Here is a 21406-nt window from a genome sequence, read left to right as displayed (position 1 = left end):
CGATGTGAATTAGATTATTGACTCTAGTGCAAGTGGGAGACTGTTGGAAATATGCCCTAGGCGCTTCACTCCCCGGCAACGGCGCCAGAAAAGAGTCTTGATGACCCACAAGTATAGGGGACCTATCGTAGTCCTTTCGATAAGTAAGAGTGTCGAACCCAACGAGGAGTAGAAGGAAATGATAAGCGGTTTCCAGCAAGGTATTCTCTACAAGTACTGAAATAAGTGGTAACAGATAGTTTTGTGATACGATAATTTGTAACGAGCAACAAGTAACAAAAGTAAATAAAGTGCAGAAAGGTGTCCCAATCCTTTTTGTAGCAAAGGAGAAGCCTAGACAAACTCTTATATAGAGAAAAGCGCTCCCGAGGACACATGGGAATATCGTCAAGCTAGTTTTCGTCACGCTCATATGATTCGCGTTCGGTACTTTGATAATTTGGTATGTGGGTTGACCGGTGCTTGGGTAATGCCCTTACTTGGACAAGCATCCCACTTATGATTAACCTCTATTGCAAGCATCCGCAACTACAACAAAAGTATTAAGGTAAACCTAACCATAGCATGAAACATATGGATCCAAATCAGCCCCTTATGAAGCAACACATAAACTAGGGTTTAAGCTTCTGTCACTCTAGCAACCCATCATCTACTTATTACTTCCCAATGCCTTCCTCCAGGCCCAAATAATGGTGAAGTGTCATGTAGTCGACGTTCACATAACACCACTAGAGGAGAGACAACGTACATCTCATCAAAATATCGAACGAATACCAAATTCACATGACTACTAATAGCAAGACTTCTCCCATGTCCTCAGGAACAAACGTAACTACTCACAAAACATAAACATGTTCATAATCAGAGGGGTATTAATATGCATATAGGATCTGAACATATGATCTTCCACCAATTAAACCAACTAGCATCAACTACAAGGAGTAATTAACACTACTAGCAACCTACTAGCAACAATCCCGGACTTGGAGACAAGAATTGGATACAAGAGATGAACTAGGGTTTTGAGAGGAGATGGTGCCGATGAAGATGTTGATGGAGATTGCCCTCTCCTGATGAGAGGAGCGTTGGTGATGACGATGGCGATGATTTCCCCCTCCGGGACGGAACTTTCCCCGGCAGAACAGCTCCGCCAGAGCCCTAGATTGGTTCCGCTTCGTGGCGGCGGAGTTTCGTCCGAGAAGATGGCTTGTTATTTTTTCCCATCGAGAGACTTCATATAGCAGAAGATGGCCACTGGAGGACCACTAGGGGGCCCACGAGGTAGGGGGCGCGCCCCCCACCCTCGTGGGTAGGGTGTGGCCCCCCTGGTGAAGTTCTTGCTCTCAGTATTTTTTATATATTTGGAAAACGTCTTCCGTGGAGTTTCAGGACTTTTGGAGCTGTGCAGAATAGGTCTCTAATATTTGCTCCTTTTCCAGCCCAGAATCCCAGCTGCCGGCATTCTCCCTCTTTATGTAATCCTTGTAAAATAAGAGAGAATAGGCATAAGTATTGTGACATAATGTGTAATAACAGCCCATAATGCAATAAATATCAATATAAAAGCATGATGCAAAATGGACGTATCATTGGGCTATTAAAGATCTCAACTATGACTTCAAACTTGCCAGTGAGAAGAGGCTTTTTGACATTAGCTCACTTGATGAATGGAGAACCTAGGCTTATGAAAATGCCAAGCTGTTTAAAGAAAAATTTAAAAGATGGCATGATAAAAGGATACAAAAGCGTGAGTTTAATGTAGGTGATTATGTATTGCCATACAACTCTCGTTTAAGATTTTTTGTAGGCAAACGTGTCTCTAAATGGGAAGGTCCTTACGTTATTGAGGAGGTCTATCGTTCCGGTGCAATAAAAATCAACAACTTCGAAGGCACAAATCCAAAGGTGGTGAACGGTCAAAGAATCAAACATTATATCTCAGCTAATCCCATAAATGTTGAAACTAATATTATTGAAACCGTAACCCCGGAGGAATACATAAGGGACACTTTCCAGAACGTTTCAGACTTCGAAAAGGAATATGTACATGGTACGGTAAGTAAACCGACTCCAAAACAGTTCTAATGGCAATATTTCTCCGTTTTGGAATATATAAAAAATAGGACATGTGGCTTCCACGAGGGTGGAGGGCGCACCCTACCCCCTGGGCGCGCCCCCTGCCTCGTGGGCACCCCGTGTGCTCTCCGGACTCCGTTTTCTTGCACGATACTTCTTTTAGTCGGTAAAAATTCACTATATAATCTCCCGAAGGTTTTGACCACTGTATCACGCAAATATCTCTTGTCTTTGTTTCAAGCTGTTTTTCTGACAGATCTAGGTTGCCATGTCGTCTTCAAGTGCCCCCAAGGATAGGTTCTTCGAGAAGGTCATCAACCCCTACCTCGCGGAGGTGCTGCAACACCCTCAAACCATTGAGATGCGTGAGGGGTTGTTGCACATCCGCGATGTTGAGGGACAAAGGAGGACCGGAAGCACGGAGACAAGGCTCGAGGCATTGGAGCAACAAGTTTTCAAGTGTTAGGAGATGGTGGAGCGTGGACTCGACTCCAATAACATAATGATCACGGAGTTCACCAACAACCACAAGCTGGACGTCAAGGACATTGGGGAGGCCATCTTCAAGCTTCATGAGAAAATCGAGCACCTCCAAGCCCAGATCTATGACCTGCAAAATCAAAACTGTGAGTATGAATATAGATTCAAGAGGATGAGTTTGGCTGCAGATTTGAGGATTCCGAAGACTCGATCATCCTTCTATGATGGTGAGCCTATGCCTTGGAAGAGGGACGACAAGCCTACATCACCAACAACTCCATCTCCTTCACCGGCAAAAGAGATATAATCACATCGGGTATGGGCAGTCCCCTTGGCAACTGCCAAGCTTGGGGGAGTGCCCCGGTATCGTATCACCATCACTTTTATCTTTACCGTTTTTCTTAGTTCGATCCTTTTGATAATATCTTGATCTAGTAGAATAAAGTTTTAGTATGATCTAGTTGTGAGTTTTTGCTTTATGATCTTCTTGTGTAATCGAGTCCGTGAGCTATATATGGATTAGTGTTGAGTCAAGGCCTTGATTATTTTGCTATGATCTTGAGGGAATAAAATTAAAGAGAAGAAATAAAAAGAAATAAAGAGATCATATGGATCTTATGGAGAGTAATGAGCTCACATATAAAGAGTATGATGAATAAAAGTTGTTGAGAGTTGACAAACATAGTTTTGGTCATCATTGCAATTAATAGAAAGTAATAAAGAAAGATAGGTTCACATATAAATATACTATCTTGGACATCTTTTATGATTGTGAGCACTCATTAAAATATGACATGCTGAAGAGTTGATGTTGGACAAGGAAGACAACGTAATGGATTATGTTTTCTTACATCTGAGATAAATTATATTGTCATGGATCATCCAACATGAGCTTGCCTTTCTCTCTCTTGCTAGCCAATTTCTTTGCACCAAGTAGAGATACTACTTGTGCTTCCAAATATCCCTAAACCCGTTTTTGCCATGAGAGTCCACCATATCTACCTATGGATTGAGTTAGATCCTTCAAGTAAGTTGTCATCGGTGCAAGCAATAAAAATTGCTCTTTAAATATGTATGACTTATTAGTGTGGAGAAAATAAGCTTTATACGATCTTGTGATGTGGAAGAAATAAAAGCGACAGACTGCATAATAAACCACATGACAAGTGGCAATATAAAGTGACGTTCTTTTGCATTAAGATTTCGTGCATCCAACCATAAAAGCACATGACAACTTCTGCTTCCCTCTGCGAAGGGCCTATCTTTTATTCTTGTTTTATACTTCATGCAAAGAGTCATGGTGATATTCACCTTTCCTTTTTACATTTTATCCTTTGGCAAGCACAATGTGTTGGAAAGATCCTGATATATATATATATAGCTAATTGGATGTGAGTTTCCATGAACTATTATTGTTGGCATTACCCTTGAGGTAAAATGTTGGGAGGCAAAACCACAAGCCCCTATCTTTCTTTGTGTCCGATTAAAACTTCATAACCATAAATATCGTGTGAGTGTCAGCAATTGTGAAAGACTAAAAGATGGTTGAGTATGGGGACTTGCGGAAAAGCTCTTATTTTGACTCTTTCCTATGTTATGATAAATTGCAATTGCCTCAATGACTGAGATTAGAGTTTGTTGGTTCTCAATAAAGTTTATGATTCATACTTGAAACTGTGATTGAATTGTTACTTTAGCATAAGAGATCATATATACATAAACAATATTCTGATCATGGGATCAGAATAATATTATGATCACAACCCGAACTTCCTGAGTAACGCGCCTGAACTTCCCTGTGTACGAACCCGACCTTCGGGCTATCTTTGCAACCGTGGCTTCCCTCGCGAATTATTCTTGTTAGTCGTGTTCTATATGATGTTAGTGTAATCTAGAATCATTTTTAGCAACTAAATACCGGTTTTAAATAGGAATCTCGCTCATGGGCGGATTTTGCTCTCGGGTCGTGATGAAATTGTGTTTTTTGCAATTTTACTGCCTGAGTTGTTCGACCTGAACTTCCCCGTGTGCTAGGTTGAACATCTGCCAACATTGCCCAAATGGGGCTTGCTATATATACCATTGGAAAGCTATGGACACCAGTATCATGACCCAAGTTAAATTTTTGACAAAATGTAAGCGGTTTAAGAGCAGTTTTGAAAGCTGTTTTTTCTTCATACAAAAAACGTGAACCGTATTTTCGATCGCATTTTTAAACCATTTATTGGAATGAGGCAAATAATATGGCGTTGGAAAACTGCTGCAAAACCGCTCCTTCCACATGTTGAAATTTTTCTCTAATTCCCTACGGTTATAGAGTAATTCGAAAAATCGTAGAATTTCCCAAACGGAACACCCGAGTTCGTATTTTCGATGCCATTTCTAAACGGCTAATCCAATTTAGGCAAATAATATGGCTTTGGAAATCTTATGAAAATGCGCTACTTTTTCATGTTAAAAGTTTTTTCTAATTTTGAACGGTTTAAAAGTAATTTAGAAATGATACAAGTTCCACCAACTTCGTATTTTGGAGCTAGTTTTTTAACCGGACGTCCAAATGCAGCAAATGATATGGCGTTGGAAAGATTGAAGAAATGCGAAACTTTTTTGTATATATTGTTTCTCCTAATTCATTACGGTTTTATGTCAGTTTTGAAAATGGCTAAAAACATATTTTTGCCGTAATTTCTACAAACTTTATCGGAATGGGGAAAATAATATACCGTTGAAAAGCTAAGGAAAATGCAAAACATTTTCATGTTGATGGTTTTCTGTGATTCCTAGCCGTTTTCAAGTAATTTCGAAAATGGCGAGATCTTTCGTTCTGCCTTTATCGCGAAACAGATTCTTCGAAAATGCACCACGTGAAGAACCTGAACTTCTCGGCATGTCTACTTGAACTTCACTCTGTTTTTCACGTGCTTTTTTTTGCTCGTAGATCTCCATCCACTGCTCGTAGCTCTCCATCCACTCACCATAATTGAGCAAGTGATATACCGGTAGAAAGCTGCTGTAAACACGCAACTTTACCGTGTTTATCATTTTTCCATACTCGTGACGGTTTTAAAAGTTTTTCATCTGAAATTCATTCAGCGTAGTAGTTGAACTTCCTGCTCTTTTCACATTGAACTTCAGTGACGTATTTTCGTTTGCAATTTTCTCATCCATTCATCAGTGTTACACAAATGATATTCCTTTTGTACAAACCTCTCTCACAATATATTTTTTAACTTACTCCGATCGAGGACTTGAACTTATAACAACAACAAAATTGGACATTACCTTTTAATTCATTTTTCTCAAATTAAACACACACCATGTAGTACATGAACTTTTTCCTTTTTACAATTATATTTTTTATTTTCTTTTTTGAAATCAAATTGCTACCAAATAATAACTGAACTTCTTTGTGGATTGAGAGAATTATTTTAAAATGCAAAAAAGCAATTTCTTATTTGTTTTTTCGAACAAGGAAATACGCGTTGAACCTCTCTCTCAATAATTTTTGAACTTCTCCGGACAGACCACTTGAACTTATAGCAACAACTTTTTTAGACTTTATCTTTTTATTCTTTTTCTCTCATACGAAATGCACACCATGCAGTAACTTCCGGCAGTTATCAATTTGAACTCCTCTCTTTTTCTCTTTAGTTATGAAAAACTCTTATTTTTTACATATATCAAACCACTCTAACTTTCTTATTGGGATTTCTTTTATGTTTTTTAGAAATATGAAATTTGTAGTTTTGTTACAAACATCAAACTTCTTCGTTATTTTGAATTGAACTTATTGGTTATATTCTTTAGTAACCAAAAAAATTCGAGTTTTTAATTAAATATCAAACTTCTCCACGTTTTTAAATTGAACTTCTTGGTTTTATTCTTCAGTAATGAGAAAAACTGAGTTTTGCATGTACATTGAATTACTCTGTTTTTTAAAATTGAATTTCTAGTTTTAATCTTTAGTGACGGGGAAAATCCTAATTTTTCAAAAAACAGGGAAAATATTTATAATACTTTTTTTGTTGTTCCCTTATTTTTAATTTGAATATTAGTTATTCTTTAGATCAAGAATATGGGGTTTTTATAAACTTTGAACTTCTTTGTTATTTTAGTTTGAACTTCTTAGTTTTTTTCTTTAGTAACAAGGAAATCGAGTTTTTTGAACTTCTTTGTTTTAAAATTTTGAACTTCTTGTTTTTATTTTTTGTAATAATGTGAAAAATCCAAAAAAATTATAGACATCGAGCTTCACCATTTTTTAAAGTTGAACTTTTTAGTTTTATTGGTTAGTAACGGGGAAAATATTTTTTATATAAACAATGATACCGCGTCGTTATTTAAATTTGAATTTCTATGTTTTATACAATGGGGAAAATCAGTTTTTATACAATCTTTTTGAAATTCTCCTCCTTTTAATTTGAACTTCTCCGATTTTTTTACAAACGGGGAAAATCCGTTATAAATATTTTTAAACATCTTCCTCAAATTTTTTGAACTTCCAAATTTGCCTTTTAGATATTAAAAACTTCATTTTTTTAAGGTTGACCTGCTTTGGTTTTTAAATTTGAACTTCTTATAGAATTTTGTCACGACATTTTTTGCTTTTCGGTGAAATGGCCTCGGCGGTCCCTTTTTTTCATTTAAAGATTTTTCTTCTGTACATGGTACACGTGAACTTCAGAATTTCTGAAACATGAACTTCGCGTGCTATTAATTTTTTTCACGAAACTCCATAGTTTTTATCTTTGAATTCCATGATTTTTTTTGTTTACATTTTTTTGGTTTGAACTTCGATGTTCGTTACACCTAAAATTTCGAAATCACACCCTTTTTTATACACATTTTCCCTTGAAAACAACATGTGGAAAAACAATAGGAATTTTGGGTCAATTCTCATAAGCAATAGGACAAACTTTTAGAGGGCACCCATAATAGTTTTTTTGTTCTATTCAGTGTACTATGAGGTTTTTCATGAAAAAATAGTTTTTTAATAAACATTGACTCACTTTATATTTTTTAATCTATAGTAATGATAAATATCTATGTTTTTATCGAGTTTTGAACTTCTGAGTTTTTAAAATTTGAACTTCTTTGTTTTTTAGAAAAAAATATTTTGGCGTATATCTTTTCCATTTTATTTTATCTTTTTGGACCACGGTTTCTTCTTTTGTGAAACAACAACCAAAATTACATTTTGGACAAGGTTTATTTTAATGAAAATAAAGGACAAGTTCATGGGTTTCTCGTATTGATCATTTTTATCTACCGGAATACCCTGTTCTTCTTCTTTGAATGATGAGAGTTCATGTTCCAATATTTTTAATTCTACTTTTGATATTTCGTTTGTTTCCTGTTTTTATTTTACATAGTGCCTTTTCATCTATTTTTGGGGTTATGCACCATGAACTTTCCCAATTATAATACATGAACTTCCATTGTTTTTTTGTCAAGGTGTATTTTGCGTATAAGCAGCACATCACATCAGAATTGAATTTTAGCTCAGGAGTGAAATGTCTTGGTATTTTCTTCTTCTCATAGACAGAAACTTTCTCTGTATATAAAATGCTTGTCATAACAGAGGCATAACCACAAACAAGTGATGCGCAAGAGTTTTGGCTATAGCCATCTGAATCTTTTCAAAGCTCACTAATTTTTTAACAGAAATTTTAATTGCAATTCAAAGCTCACTATAGTAATAACAATGTGCAGTTTAGAAATTTAACAGCGGTACGTTCAGGTGTAACAATGCCACCATGAGCCACACATTAAACCGAAACAAAAAAGTTTTAATTACTCAAAAAATGCACCAAAATCATCAATGTTGAGAGTATACAGGAAGAAGCAGTTGGATAAGACATCAATCAGTACTTCAAAAATCGGGAATCATCCTTGCCTCCCGCTCTAGATCGTCACCAGAGAGGAAACTAAGGTCGCCGGAATGAGGGCAGCGAGTTTTTCTGAGTCGCCCCGTGCTCCCGAACTGATGTGCTTTTTTAGACACGGTGGATGGCGGCGGGGTGCATCGGTGGGGAGCACAGGGTCGGGCACGGCTGGGCGCGCCGGTTGGGAGCGGGGTGAGCCGTCGGGGTGACGAGCGCGGGGTGGTGGTGAAGCCGGTAGCGGTGGCGTGGGTCGGCGGCGGCGGCTCCTGTTAATGGGAGGGGCGGGTTGGGGATGGGGGCACCGCAGGATGCTGCGGCCGCACGTGGCAGATGGCGGCGGCGCCCCTGGGAAGGCCGCGGCGCCCGTGCGTGGCCAAGGGCGGCGCCATTCGTCAGATCTGGTGGGCGGCGCAGGTCAGGAGGAGGGGGGTAGCGGCACGGGGGGATGTGCGCTGGTGGGGGCTGGCCGGCCGGGGCGGTGCAGTTCGTTGGAGCAATGGAAGTCCGTCCTGGCGGCGACGCGGTTGGTGGTAGGTGCCGACGGCGGCGCGCGTCAGGGAGGGAGGCGGGAGTGGAGGAGAGGTCAGGATCGGGAGATGAGGCCGTCGTGGGCAGAGGGTGGGTGTTTTTTTTCTTGTACCGGTCGGGTCGGGTGGGCTTTTTGGGATCTCAGTAACAGCCGATCGCCTCCTATACAGGACTGATCGTGATCCAAATAGTTATTTAGATCCTGGGATTAGAATATATATGTTGCTGTTTTAAGAATGATCATGATGTCTTTATATCCGTATTTTATTTTTTATCGACATCTCTATCTTCAAACATGTGGACATATTTTTCGATTTCGGCTTTCGCTCGAGGACAAGTGAAGTCTAAGCTTTGGGGAGTTGATACGTCCATTTTGCATCATGCTTTTATATCGATATTTATTGCATTATGGGCTGTTATTACACATGATGTCACAATACTTATGCCTATTCTCTCTTATTTTACAAGGTTTACATGAAGAGGGAGAATGCCAACAGCTGGGATTCTGGGCTGGAAAAGGAGCAAATATTAGAGACCTATTCTACATAGCTCCAAAAGTCCTAAAACTTCACGGAAGTTATTTCTAGAATATATAAAAAATATTGGGTGAAATAAGTTCCAGAGGGGGCCCACACCCTGTCCACGAGGGTGGGGGCGCGCACTACCCCCTTGGGCGCGCCCCCTGCCTCGTGGGCTCCCTGGTGGCCCTCCGATGCCCATCTTCTGCTATATGAGGTCTTTCGTCCAAGAAAAAAAATAAGCAAGCTTTTTGGAAGAAACTCCGCCGCCACGTGGCGGAACCTTGGCGGAACCAATCTAGGGCTCCGGCAGAGCTGTTCTGCCGGGGAAACTTTCCTCTGGGAGGGGGAAATCATCACCATCGTCATCACCAACGATCCTCTCATCGGGGGGGGGGGGGCAATCTCCATCAACATCTTCACCAGCACCATCTCATCTCAAACCCTAGTTCATCGCTTGTATCCGATATTTGTATCCAAACCTCAAATTGGTGCCTGTGGGTTGCTAGTAGTGTTAATTACTCCTTGTAGTTGATGTTAGTTGGTTTACTTGGTGGAAGATCATATATTCAGATCCATTATGCATATTAATACCCCTCTAATTATGAACATGAATATGCTTTGTGAGTAGTTACGTTTGTTCCTAAGGACATGGGAGAAGTCTTGCTATAAGTAGTCATATGAAATTGGTATTAGTTCGATATTTTGATGAGATGTATGTTGTCATCCCTCTAGTGGTGTCATGTGAACGTTGACTACATGACACTTCACCATTGTTTGGGCCTAGAGGGAGGCATTGGAAAGTAATAATTAGATGATGGGTTGCTAGAGTGACAGAAGCTTAAACCTAGTTTATGCGTTGCTTCGTAAGGTGCTGATTTGGATCCATATGTTTCATGCTATGGTTAGGCTTACCTTAATACTTCTGTTGTAGTTGCAGATGTTTGCAATGGGGGTTAATCATAAGTGGGATGCTTGTCCAAGTAAGGACAACACCCAAGCACCGGTCCACCCACATATCAGATTATCAAAGTACCGAACGCGAATCATATGGACGTGATGAAAACTAGCTCGACGATAATTCCTATGTGTCCTCGGGAGCGCTTTCCTTCATATAAGAGTTTGTCCAGGCTTGTCCTTTGCTACAAAAAGGATTGGGCCATCTTGCCGCACCTTATTTACTTTATTACTTGCTACTCGTTACGAATTACCTTATCACAAAACTATCTGTTACCGATAATTTCAGTGCTTGCAGAGAATACCTTACTGAAAACTGCTTATCATTTCCTTCTGCTCCTCATTGGGTTCAGACACTCTTACTTATCGAAAAGCTATGATAGATGCCCTACATTTCTGGGTCATAAGAGACCATATTCCACACCTATAGTGACACTATCACCACCGCCGAAGAGACAACCCAAAATTTATTCATAACACTACCACCTTCGGACTGATAGCCCTGGCTCATCTACTTTTTTTTAGAATCACCGAGCTTCTACGGGTTGATAGCCCTGGCTCGTCTACTTTTTTTTTGAGAATCACTGGGGGAGGAGTCCCTCCACCTGAATATATACTCAAAGTAGCCATTATGCCAGGAGAGTGATCCAGTTTATAAGAGAAACCGAATCAAAAACCTAAAAAAGTTGACCCGTTTATAAGGGAAACCAAGCCAAAAATCGTACAAGTAACAATGTTATAGGAGAAGAGAAGAACAAGACGCCTAATAAAGGCATGACCTAGCTAGCAGACTAAAAGGACCATCACCATGAAAGACACAAGTAGTTGTGGGGTGTCGTTGAGGAATCAGAAGACTTAGACTTTGCAAGCAACCTAACACAGCTCATTGCGTGCATACCGAGCCCCACGTCACAACTCAGGAGTGTCCACAACCAACGAGTGCAAAAACACAAACCCTGACTAGGAGCCCCGCCATGAAAATCGGAACGATTAGCAATTTGGGGAGGCATCTTGCGCCATCAAAGAGCAATGAACCACAACATCACCAACAGTAGGACGCTCTCCGCAATACATCAGCCGCCACGGGAGAGTCTTGAGCATGCATAGCAAGACACCTTCACGAGAGGGAAATAAATGGCCGCCCTGCAGCGCCAAGGGCACTGCCGACAAACCCCAGAGAACACCACCAAACTACCACCGTCAACTCCAAGCCAGTCGCACAACCACCACCACCACTGGATCCTCCATCAGATCCCAAGCTGGCCACACCACCACCATCACCACCAAACGCTGCACCCTCGACCACACGCAGCCAGAAGCCGTCGTTTGGGTCTCCAAGATGATGCGTCCAAGGAGGTAGTGCCGACAAGGACATAAGACCGTCACCCGATCCGACAAGCCGGATCTTAGGTTTTCACCCGGATACCACAAAACAAAGTACTGCAGGTGCTGGAGCTCCACAACGGCACCTCCTACAAGGAAAACAACGCCCACAGATGCCATTGCCGCCGACATCGAGATAGTCGATGCAAGGTTCTCACCCGGAGTTTGGGCACATCCCTACAGCATAACGACGCTGACCATAACCATCATCGGGCCCTTCCAAGATGAAGAAGCACGACAAACTATAGCGGAGACCGCAAACGGCCAAACATCAGTACTAGGAACTAGATCCACCAATGGTTGTCCAAATACAGGGCCATCAGACGCAGCGCGAGCCGCCGAACCTTACCGAGCACCATGCCGGCGAGGAGCAGAGGAGCACTGCCCGAGGCCAGGAACCACCATGGTCCTTGGCTGCAGCCAACCATCAGGAGCACCAACACGCCCCATGCGCGCCAGTGCGCACCCGTCTGAGACCAGATCCAATGCGCCTCAGCACCAACCATAGGCGGGGTGATCAAAAACCGGCTGCAGCAGTCCCTCCACCCACCACCAGCATCACCCACCGCCACCAGGCTCCACCAGCACCACCCACCACCCACCACCTCCAGCAGCAACACCACCTCCCCAAGCCGGACCACCATGGGCCAGATCCGCCCGGATCCAGCCAGGCCAGCGAAGTACCACCTATGAACCTCAAGATCCACCAGCACAAGCACGGGTAGGACGCCACCGACGCGCGCCTAGCACGGACCAACGGATCACGGTAGGCCGACACCGTGCCCAGAGGCTGAGGAGAGCCCCCCAGCGCCGCCAACACGCCGCGAGGGTCTCAGATCCGACCCCCTGGCGCCCGGCACAGAGAGGCCCTCGCCGCTAGCTACGTCCCCCGACGCCAGTCGCCGCCCCATCTGGGCCACCGTGAAGAGAGTCCACCGCCCCTTGTCTGTGAGGAAGCCAGCACCGAGAGCGTTCTGCCGCCACCATCCCTGGGCACGCGCGGCTTCGCGGGCGTCCCCTCCGGCGGTGGCGAAGCACGAGAGAGGAGACGGGGAGGACTCGGCGGTGGCGAAGCACGAGAGGGGAGGCAGGGAGGACCCGGCGGCGACACAACTAGGGTTGCCCATTGCCCCCTAGTCGCCAGAGCAGGGTCATGTGTTGTCCGCAACCTTCTTGTGAACAAATGAACCGCCAAAACATAGAAGACATGAACAGCATGCTACGTACGGGGTGACGCCTGGGCTCGATGCTGACGAGACAATAATTCGTGGTTCCATGGCTAACAAGGTGAGCATGAGTCAATAAACCAAAGTGAAAAATTACGTTAGTAAGCTTTACAAAAAATAACTGAACGATTTAGGTAGTGCCTGTAAACTATAGTCTGATATCCGGCTAGTACAAATCAAAGGCAGAAGTATGTCTATTAGTATTGTTTAGCAAGAAAGCTAATAAATGAGGTTATATATAAACTAAATCAAAAAGCTGGAATATCTCAGTTGGTTAGAGCGTGTGGCTGTTAACCACACGGTTGGAGGTTCGAGCCCTCGTTCTAGCGTTATGTTTCATTTTTGATTTTTTTCCCATAATTTTAAATTCACACCATTGCACACTGATTTTTTTTTTTTGAAAATTCCCACGGTTCGGAGTTCTTTCTTCCATTGTCGACTGTAACGTTGCTTGCCTAGCATGGATCATTGGTGTATCCCCTTGCATTTCAAGAGACCAGTATTTTTCATACGCTGATCGGGCGATTAACCTGGCACGTGCTGTTAGATCTCTATACGTACTTACACCTTCCCTTCTCAAGCTGCCGTCTCATTTCTCTCTGTTTGCCAAAAATGCATGCACTTCTTCCAGGCCATCAGACATATATATAAGTCCATCTAACTAACAATGTATAACTGCATGAAGTTTAGATTCACACACATCAAAAAAAGAAAGAAAGCAAGAAATCTTAGATTCACTCGACGTGACCCACGGTTATATATACAGGTGATGACGTACATCCATGGACGAACAAACCACCCACATTGATACCATTTCAACATCACGGTGCGGAGGCATCTACTGAAGAACCGCCCTCTCATGGGCATTTGGCCAAACCTATTCACCTCCAGCCAACCATGGTACCAGAATGGCAGCGGCACCGGCCACCTGCCATCCAAAGTTAATTTCCACATTGTATGGTAAGTCGGATGTCGAATAGAACAGTCACAAACAACTAAAAGTTTCACCGAGAAACAAAAATAATCCGTCCTACCGATTTTGGTTGTTCGTCTCGTGTTGCCCTTTGTCCAGTCTGCGAATGGCCTCGCTGGTCTTCCTCCTGTCGTCCGATGAGGTTTTTACAGTGTGGTTAAGCTCTCCTTGAATAACTTACCTTTGTACTCCCTCTGTAAACTAATATAAAATCGTTTAGACCACCACTTTAGTGATCTAACAGATCTTATATTACTTTACAGTGGGAGTACTATTTAGAGCAAGTAGCAAAGAGAGAGAAGGAAAAGCATACCGTTCCAACTCGAGCCAAACAGATGCAGGAATTCACAGATTTTCTTGCAAGGCAGGAAAGGAGTTCCACTGGGCCTTCCATCGTAAAAGTTTATGCCGACGAGGCTCCCATTGAAAAAGTTAATCAGGGGGCCATCGATCCCAATCTGTTGCAACAAAACATCAGTCGTAGAGTACATATGGTTAGCAGTATAGTAGATGCGTCCAAAGGAGGGCAAGGTGTCCCTCTCATCGGAGCCTGATGCAATGTCACTATCTATATAAACCACCGTGTAGAAAAGAGGCAACAGAAATTCACCTTCTCGATTTTACAGTCTGACAGCCTAAGGTCCTTGCAACCAAATGCGCTACGCTTGTCCAGGTCTTCGCGACCGAGTATAGGTTCGCCCATCGAGGCACACAACAGTCCTTTGGGTTCATGCCCGATAGCTACCACCCTTCTGGGCAAGGACTCTGGATGAATCTCCAGGTCTTCTGGAAGACCCTTGCGCAAACCCTTAACAGTCACAATAGCAATGTTATACCCTGAATGGTATGATTCCAGTGTTCCATTCAAGCGTTGATTCGGAGGGAGAAACACCTTGATCTGCAAGTCAAAAGTGAGCTTAATGGCTAAACCATATATCTAACCGAAAACCAAGGCGAAACGATTAGGGGAACCGACCCTCATATTCTCATCAATCGTGTCTGTAGCCTCACAGGTTCTAACCAAACTGGCTGAAGTCACAATGACAATGCGTGTGCCCCCGTTTGTCAAAGGACACTTTACAAGGAAGCCTGTGCATACAAAAAACCTCATGCCGTTTCCTACACATGATATAAGTTTGATCATTAGCATGAAAGGTTACTATTATGAAAAGGTAATAATTGATTCGGCTGTTAAAAGTCACCATTGAATGAAACAAGTGAGACAATACGCCGGGATATAGTTTCAACTATCTTCTTATCAAGCCTCTGCCAGGCATTCTTCCCAGTACCAAATGCATTATAGAACCCTTTATAACCTCTCCAAGCATGTAAACAACCAAAAACATCGTCGAATGTACTAACCAAGCACCCATTCACTTTTCAACCAAAAAAAACAGGTAAATGAGTAGTTATATTATTGCTACAATAGCTATAAGAAAATGCACAATGAATAAGCCGGAGATATGAAAAGCAACAACATACATTCCAGCATAAGTGGTTCTGGCTTGGGATAGCCCATGGATTCTATCCAGTTCCAAGTATCCATGAATCCTGATGCAAAGAGGTGATCAATATTAGTACTCCAATGTGCTGCGCAATGATCAATAGCTAATGCTTAGGATGATGACTTGCAGTAGTATAGTTCACACCTGAAGGTATTATTCTTGAAGCACCTGGAGGAGGTACATCAGATCCCTGGCTGCTATTGTTGGTTTTCCTGGTTGAGAAACCTAAAATGGATAAGAGAATCAACACAATTAGAAAGTGCGTGACAAGCGGGAGGATATACATGGACCACATGTTAATATAATGATGATTACTATGATTAGAAGAAATGACATTGATGATGCACAATATAGGGTCAAAAGTGATTCTGAAATGTTCACCTGCACTATAAGGTGTCATATTGCCTCGAAGTTTTTCCCAAGGACTGCATTAGAACACAACAGAGTCGTTATTATGATAAATAAATGCGCACAAGTACTAGCCCCAAAACAAGCAGTAGATAGACAATGTAACCAATGTGGAAAAGGAAACAAGATAGGAAAAAAGAAATGCAAAACAGGCCATAAAAAATGTACAACAAAATAAGAAGAATTGAGCAGATCCAGATGCTACGTATGAGTTACGTTGTCCACATTTTATTTTGAATGAAATGTTTTTAACACTTCACTTAGACAGATAGAGTAGCTTCAGCACCCAAGCAAGCGCAATAAATCAACAACAGGGAAAGTGGTAGGCAGACTTAAAATACGGTTTCAAATAATAGGCTTCGTGGCAGCATGAAGAAGCATCAGGTCAGGGATGGTACTTTCAGTCTATTTTGCGGAGACACGGCAAACTGCATCAAAAAACAAAAGAAAATTGGGGGCATGGCAGGTATCTATGTATTTTGGAAAAAACGCAGCAAGTTAACAATATTATTATATGGATGAGATATTCGCCTCTCAATTTCCATAAGTAGCATCGTGCTGCCGCATCTAGTCACACCATAAGAAACTGGCTGCTGATGCTGGCAATGCTGCTGCCCCTAGATAACATTCCTCCCTTACCCCTTCCTTACCAAATCAACGAGCGGCAACCAGCAAACAAGCAGTCGTTGCACAATATTCAAGTTAGTAAGCAAGTATCGACATCTGAAGATTGGAGAACGAAGTACATAGGGGAAATGACAACTGGATTGGTTAGCTTGCAGGCAAGTTGCCAACATTCAGGAGGATGTGGCCTAGAATCAGAGGTGGCGTTACTCACCCAAGGATTATTTGGGCCTTTTCCATGTAGTAGGACAACCATTGCTAAAATTTACATGGGCTGAACCAGAATTATTTATAGCCGATTGTACATGGGAGGGCATGCAAAAACACTGTTTTGTTGTTTTCTTCTTCCATTGCTAAGATAAGAGAGCAGGAGGCTTGAAACCAATATAGATAAGCTAGTTGGGGAAGTTTGTTCACAATATTGCTCATAATAAATACTAGAAGTCTAGAAGCGAAGAAGGCATACCCGAGTATCTCATATTGCTCCAAGCATTGACGAAGTAATATCCATGGTAGAAACAAAGGCTTTCCCGTATCATTATCAAAACAAATGTTCATCCCAACAAAGTTCCCAGCAAGGTCAATAAGTGGGCCTCCAAGTCCAGCCTAGAACAAGTGGAAGGGTGCACATAGTCACACATTAGACCACCAATAACATATTTTAAGAAAAGGAGGATGACCCCCGGCCTCTGTATCTGGACGATGCATACGGCCACTTTATTAATTATTCTCACAAGACCTTACAAAGTCATACAACAGTAAGACTAAAGCCGCCGTCTAAGCAACAAACTGTCGCTACACCTATCCAATTGATGAAGGGGCGCAGATAGCCTGGGCCTAATACCAAACAGACATCGCAGCCAAGCCTAACATCTAAGACCTGAGACCCCAACCTAGCCACTTGCCGGGTCTGGGGCACACACTGGTTCGGCGTGCTTTCAGAGAGACCACCAATAACATAATGCAGTTATCCATTTCAACATTCAAATCTCTGACATGCCAAAATGGGAAGAAAAAAAAAGCAACAGTAGTTACCTCTGTGATCTGACAGGTAGAGGCCGAAAGATGTTCATAATCATCTTCTGTAGGTGCATCAGTCAGCACCCCAACCATGCCCATCAAATTGCATGATTTGTGGGCACACCCAGCAGCTACCATGGTCAGAGCATCAGGCAGATACGTCTCCTGATACATATCTAAAGGCATGACATCTTGGAAGTCCTGGGAGGTAACGATAGCAATATATTTATCATATAATCCTAACATCCCAAGTATAGTCTTTTTGTGGGGAAGGCGCACTGCAACCTGTAGTGATAAAAGCAGTACATCAGTAAGGAGTGTTCATGGTTAGCTTGAATAGACAAAGCAAGATGGCACCAAAAATTATTAGCAGCGCCAACCCTCAATTTATCATCCTTGTTTCTTTTCTGATTGAAGACTGTAACCAAACGTGACGAAGTCAGGAATCTTGTTAGGCCCAGACTTGATGTCCCACGTGGTAGAACTATACCCGTGCACACAAATAGCATCTCATCTCCTGCATGAGATGACTTTTTTTTCTTACATTTAACGAGTTGGTAAGTGTAAATACAAATTTGGACATCTCATAATCATATATAAAGCAGCATAATCACCATCGAGCAAAGCAAGCGAGACAACTTCGATAGACAAATGTGAAGCTACTCTTTAATTGAGTTGACACCAGTGATCTTGATCGCTTTCGTATACGCTGCCAAATTGTTGCTCTTCAAACTTAGGGCTGGAAACATCTCGATCAAGCAAATGACTTGACAAAATGTTATCAGAAGCAGCATCAGCCTCCTCCTGATGACTGATATCTAATTAAAGAACAAGATACACCAAAACAGTGAGTGCTCTGTTAGAGAAGTAAGCTCCAGAACAGAAAGAGATGGCAAAGTTGAAATCATTGACTCACTATCTTTCCAGACTCTTTTGCGATTGCTCCCACAGTTGTTCTTTTTTCTAGTGGTGCTTTGCACCTTTCTCAAGATTTTTGTGTGATTACCCATCTTCTTGCTTTTCTGCATCTTTCCGGCCCTGAAGCATAAATAATGCAAATGATCAGTAGAGGAACTAACTAACTAAGTAAGGTCGCAAAAGCCATGACATTCTCATGTCTGAGATGATGATTGTTGGCATCATATACATTTTGGTGGTAATTTTGCAACATCAATTGGAAACCAAAAAAGCTTTCTTGCCTGTCATTTTATCACATTCTTAAACAACATTATCACACAATGTGTTGTTCATGGGGCAGAGAAAAAGTGCCGAAACCAGTATAAAATGGGCCCGATGATATGCAAATAACTCCCAATGTAGTAGTATGGCAAAATCAAGAAGTTTCCATATTATCTGCATTGTAGCTAGCATCTGTCTGTATACGATGGCAGCGGAGTGGGCAACACAGAAGATCCAAAAATTTTTGTTTAGTCTACTACATGTACATGCATGTTAGAAACAAGATCCGAAAACAGGAAGATCCAAATACAGCAAAGGTGGAACAAATTGCTAGATAAACCAACATGCTGCAGATGAAGGATCAAGCAAGCAAGAAGAAAATCCAGAAAAAAAATGGTTTAATCCGGTACATACATGGCTAGAAAGAAGATACTACTCTTTGCAAGCGCCGACATATGGTGATACTTGGCTTGGTCAGTGTACTCGGTTTGTGCAGGCATATAAAATTTAGTAGCAACTAGAGAAAACAGGAAGACCACCAATATCTGATAATGAGTTTGAGAGTTCGAAATTTAGGAAAATCCTTAGAAAAGAGGTATCTATATGAATGGGATCGAATTGCTGGGTGAACAGAGTCAAGATAGTGCTAGTTGGGCTTGACAATGACCATAGGTTACTGGATGTATTGGCGAGACCCCAATGACCTGCTCAATTCGAAGTTTCGAACTCGATCCAAAACTCGATTCGGATCGATGCAAAACCAGTTTCGAACGCCCCGGTTCAGATCAATCCCGAGCTGCTCCATGATGAAGTACTACCAATTGAACTACCAAGCACATGAAGAAATAGCCCTAGACTAGAAACGGGGAGAAAACAGAGTGGACGACTTACCTCGATCAGTTCGTCACGTCTGATTGGAGCGAGGGCGTGGGCGGGCCGCCGAGAGAATCGGAGGATCGGGGATTTAGGGTTCCGGGGAAACTCGTTGCTGCTGGCTCTTGATCCGAACTACTCCTAGTTGGATTGGGGGATCAGAAAATCTGTTCCCGTTATAATATATATACGGAGTATATTTTGGGTCTGGGAGTTCTTTGTGGCCCAAAGGGAAGCTGCGTTGCCGGATCCGCTTTTACCAGCCGCCGCCGTCCGTTTCGCCCTGTGCGGTGAGAGCGAGCGCTGGGGATAATGGAGACGACTGGCGGTGTTGGTGGGTCGACGGGTGGCTGGATCCGCCGTCTGCTCTGTTCCAGGGCCTCCATCCCGACACGGCGGGTGAGGCGCTCGGCTCCGGCGATGTGGGCGGAGGTCGCCTCTCCGGCTAGCGCTGACGGACATCTCTGCACAGGGTGGACACGGTCCGGTTCCTGACCGAGCCTTCGTTTGGACCGGCCGCCGGCGGTCCAGACCGGACCGGACCGAGCAGGCGAGCGGTCCTGTTTCCGGGGACCGGACCGGCAGCGTCAAAGCCCGGACCAGACCGAGTGGACCGAATGGACAGCGTCGATGTGTGCGGTTGCTGCGGCGAGGTGGCGTACGTGTGCTACTACTGCGATGGAGTGGACGACGTGCGCGGGCGCTGACCTGCGCGAGAATTGACTGACAACTGAAAGTTTGACGAAACTGACATGAATTTTCTGAATCTGATGAAACTGAATCTGGCTGTTGGAATATCCCTACAAGACCGGCTGCACCAACGTGAGATTGTCTCACGTAGCTCTCGCTCTCTCCGTAACAACTAGTCCTGGTCTCTAGTGCATGAACTGCATGATCTCATGAGCTTATCTAGATGAGTTAGTTACGGAGGTTGTGTTGGCGTAGAGGCCGCACCTGCGTGCTCCTCTTCTCTGTATATCTGTAACACTCGATAAATGAATGAACATACAAGATGTTTCTCTCCTGCTATTCCTTATTTCACTGACAAAGCTGACGAAACTGACATGCGCGAGAAATCCCGACGAGCATGAGGGACTCCTCGAACAGCAGCGGCGGCATCACCTTCAGAGCGTTCGGATGGTGCCCATTTATTCCTGGTGGTGCGGTGAGTCGTTCGCCTACCTGGGGCAGCTGGTGGCCGGTGTACGTGATGTCTCCATGGCAGGAATTGTTGCCAGTTTGGGGTCGACTCCATGGCCGAGAACTTAAGATCGGCGGCGGTGCACGCATGGCAACAACGGCGAGCAGCACCAAGAGGTGATGGCGCACTGGGAGGTGAGGAAGGGATGAGAGGGGAAGCGCGAGGACATGATGATTCACACGGGGGTTGCCGGTGGCCACGACGACGAGGAACGGCGGCGGCGGTGACTACCTTTTCTCGGTCCGACTGAGCGGCTCGGTTAACTGCTCGCCGCGCCCATGCCTACTGTGTTTGTGTTTGGGTTCGAAATGCCACTGCGTGATAGGAGTATATTTTTTGACGGGAACTATTTTTACACGGGACCCTTTTCACCAGGGAACGCTCACTTCATTTACACACGTTTTACTACAAGGTTAGACATCTACATCCGGACTTGACAAACCCAGCCCCTCAAACAGCGCGGACAGTGATCCATCACGTCACAAATTTCCTTTATCACGATCGAACACCTCAATTAACATACCTCAAATCCATACAAACTCATGCACCTAAAAGATGCATTACACACAA

At 43.2% G+C, this 21406-nt stretch overlaps 1 protein-coding gene across 1 annotated transcript; it reads right to left on the bottom strand.

Moving 5' to 3' along the window:
* Nucleotides 1-13584: 13584 nt before the first annotated feature.
* LOC125531409 (uncharacterized) lies at nt 13585-20072 on the bottom strand. The gene is made up of 15 exons (XM_048695827.2): nt 19654-20072; nt 18500-18621; nt 18198-18401; nt 17964-18100; nt 17599-17868; nt 17030-17169; nt 15913-15956; nt 15676-15756; nt 15509-15577; nt 15229-15402; nt 15003-15145; nt 14637-14924; nt 14340-14484; nt 14088-14153; nt 13585-13981 (listed from the first exon to the last, which is right to left on the bottom strand). Exons 4-15 carry the CDS (start codon nt 18090-18092, stop codon nt 13935-13937), a joined length of 1596 nt encoding a protein of 531 aa, XP_048551784.2. The 5' UTR covers nt 18093-18100; nt 18198-18401; nt 18500-18621; nt 19654-20072; the 3' UTR covers nt 13585-13934.
* Nucleotides 20073-21406: the final 1334 nt, after the last annotated feature.

Source organism: Triticum urartu, chromosome 5A, assembly GCF_056163025.1.
Source record: "Triticum urartu cultivar PI428250 chromosome 5A, HENAU_Tu73, whole genome shotgun sequence".
In the NCBI taxonomy this organism is placed as follows: domain Eukaryota; kingdom Viridiplantae; phylum Streptophyta; class Magnoliopsida; order Poales; family Poaceae; genus Triticum; species Triticum urartu.
Note: the sequence above shows the minus strand (reverse complement) of the source record. Positions and strands in the feature narration are given on the sequence as shown.

Bases quoted from the DNA above. Each gene is read 5' to 3' on its own strand.
- LOC125531409 (XM_048695827.2), bottom strand. From the start codon at position 18,092: ATGCTATTTGTGTGCACGGGTATAGTTCTACCACGTGGGACATCAAGT. The intron at 15,757-15,912 runs GTGAACATTTCA...TATCCATTTTAG, and splicing joins TATGACACCTTATAGTGCAG to GTTTCTCAACCAGGAAAACC. The intron at 15,146-15,228 runs GTGACTTTTAAC...TATCATGTGTAG, and splicing joins CTCACTTGTTTCATTCAATG to GAAACGGCATGAGGTTTTTT.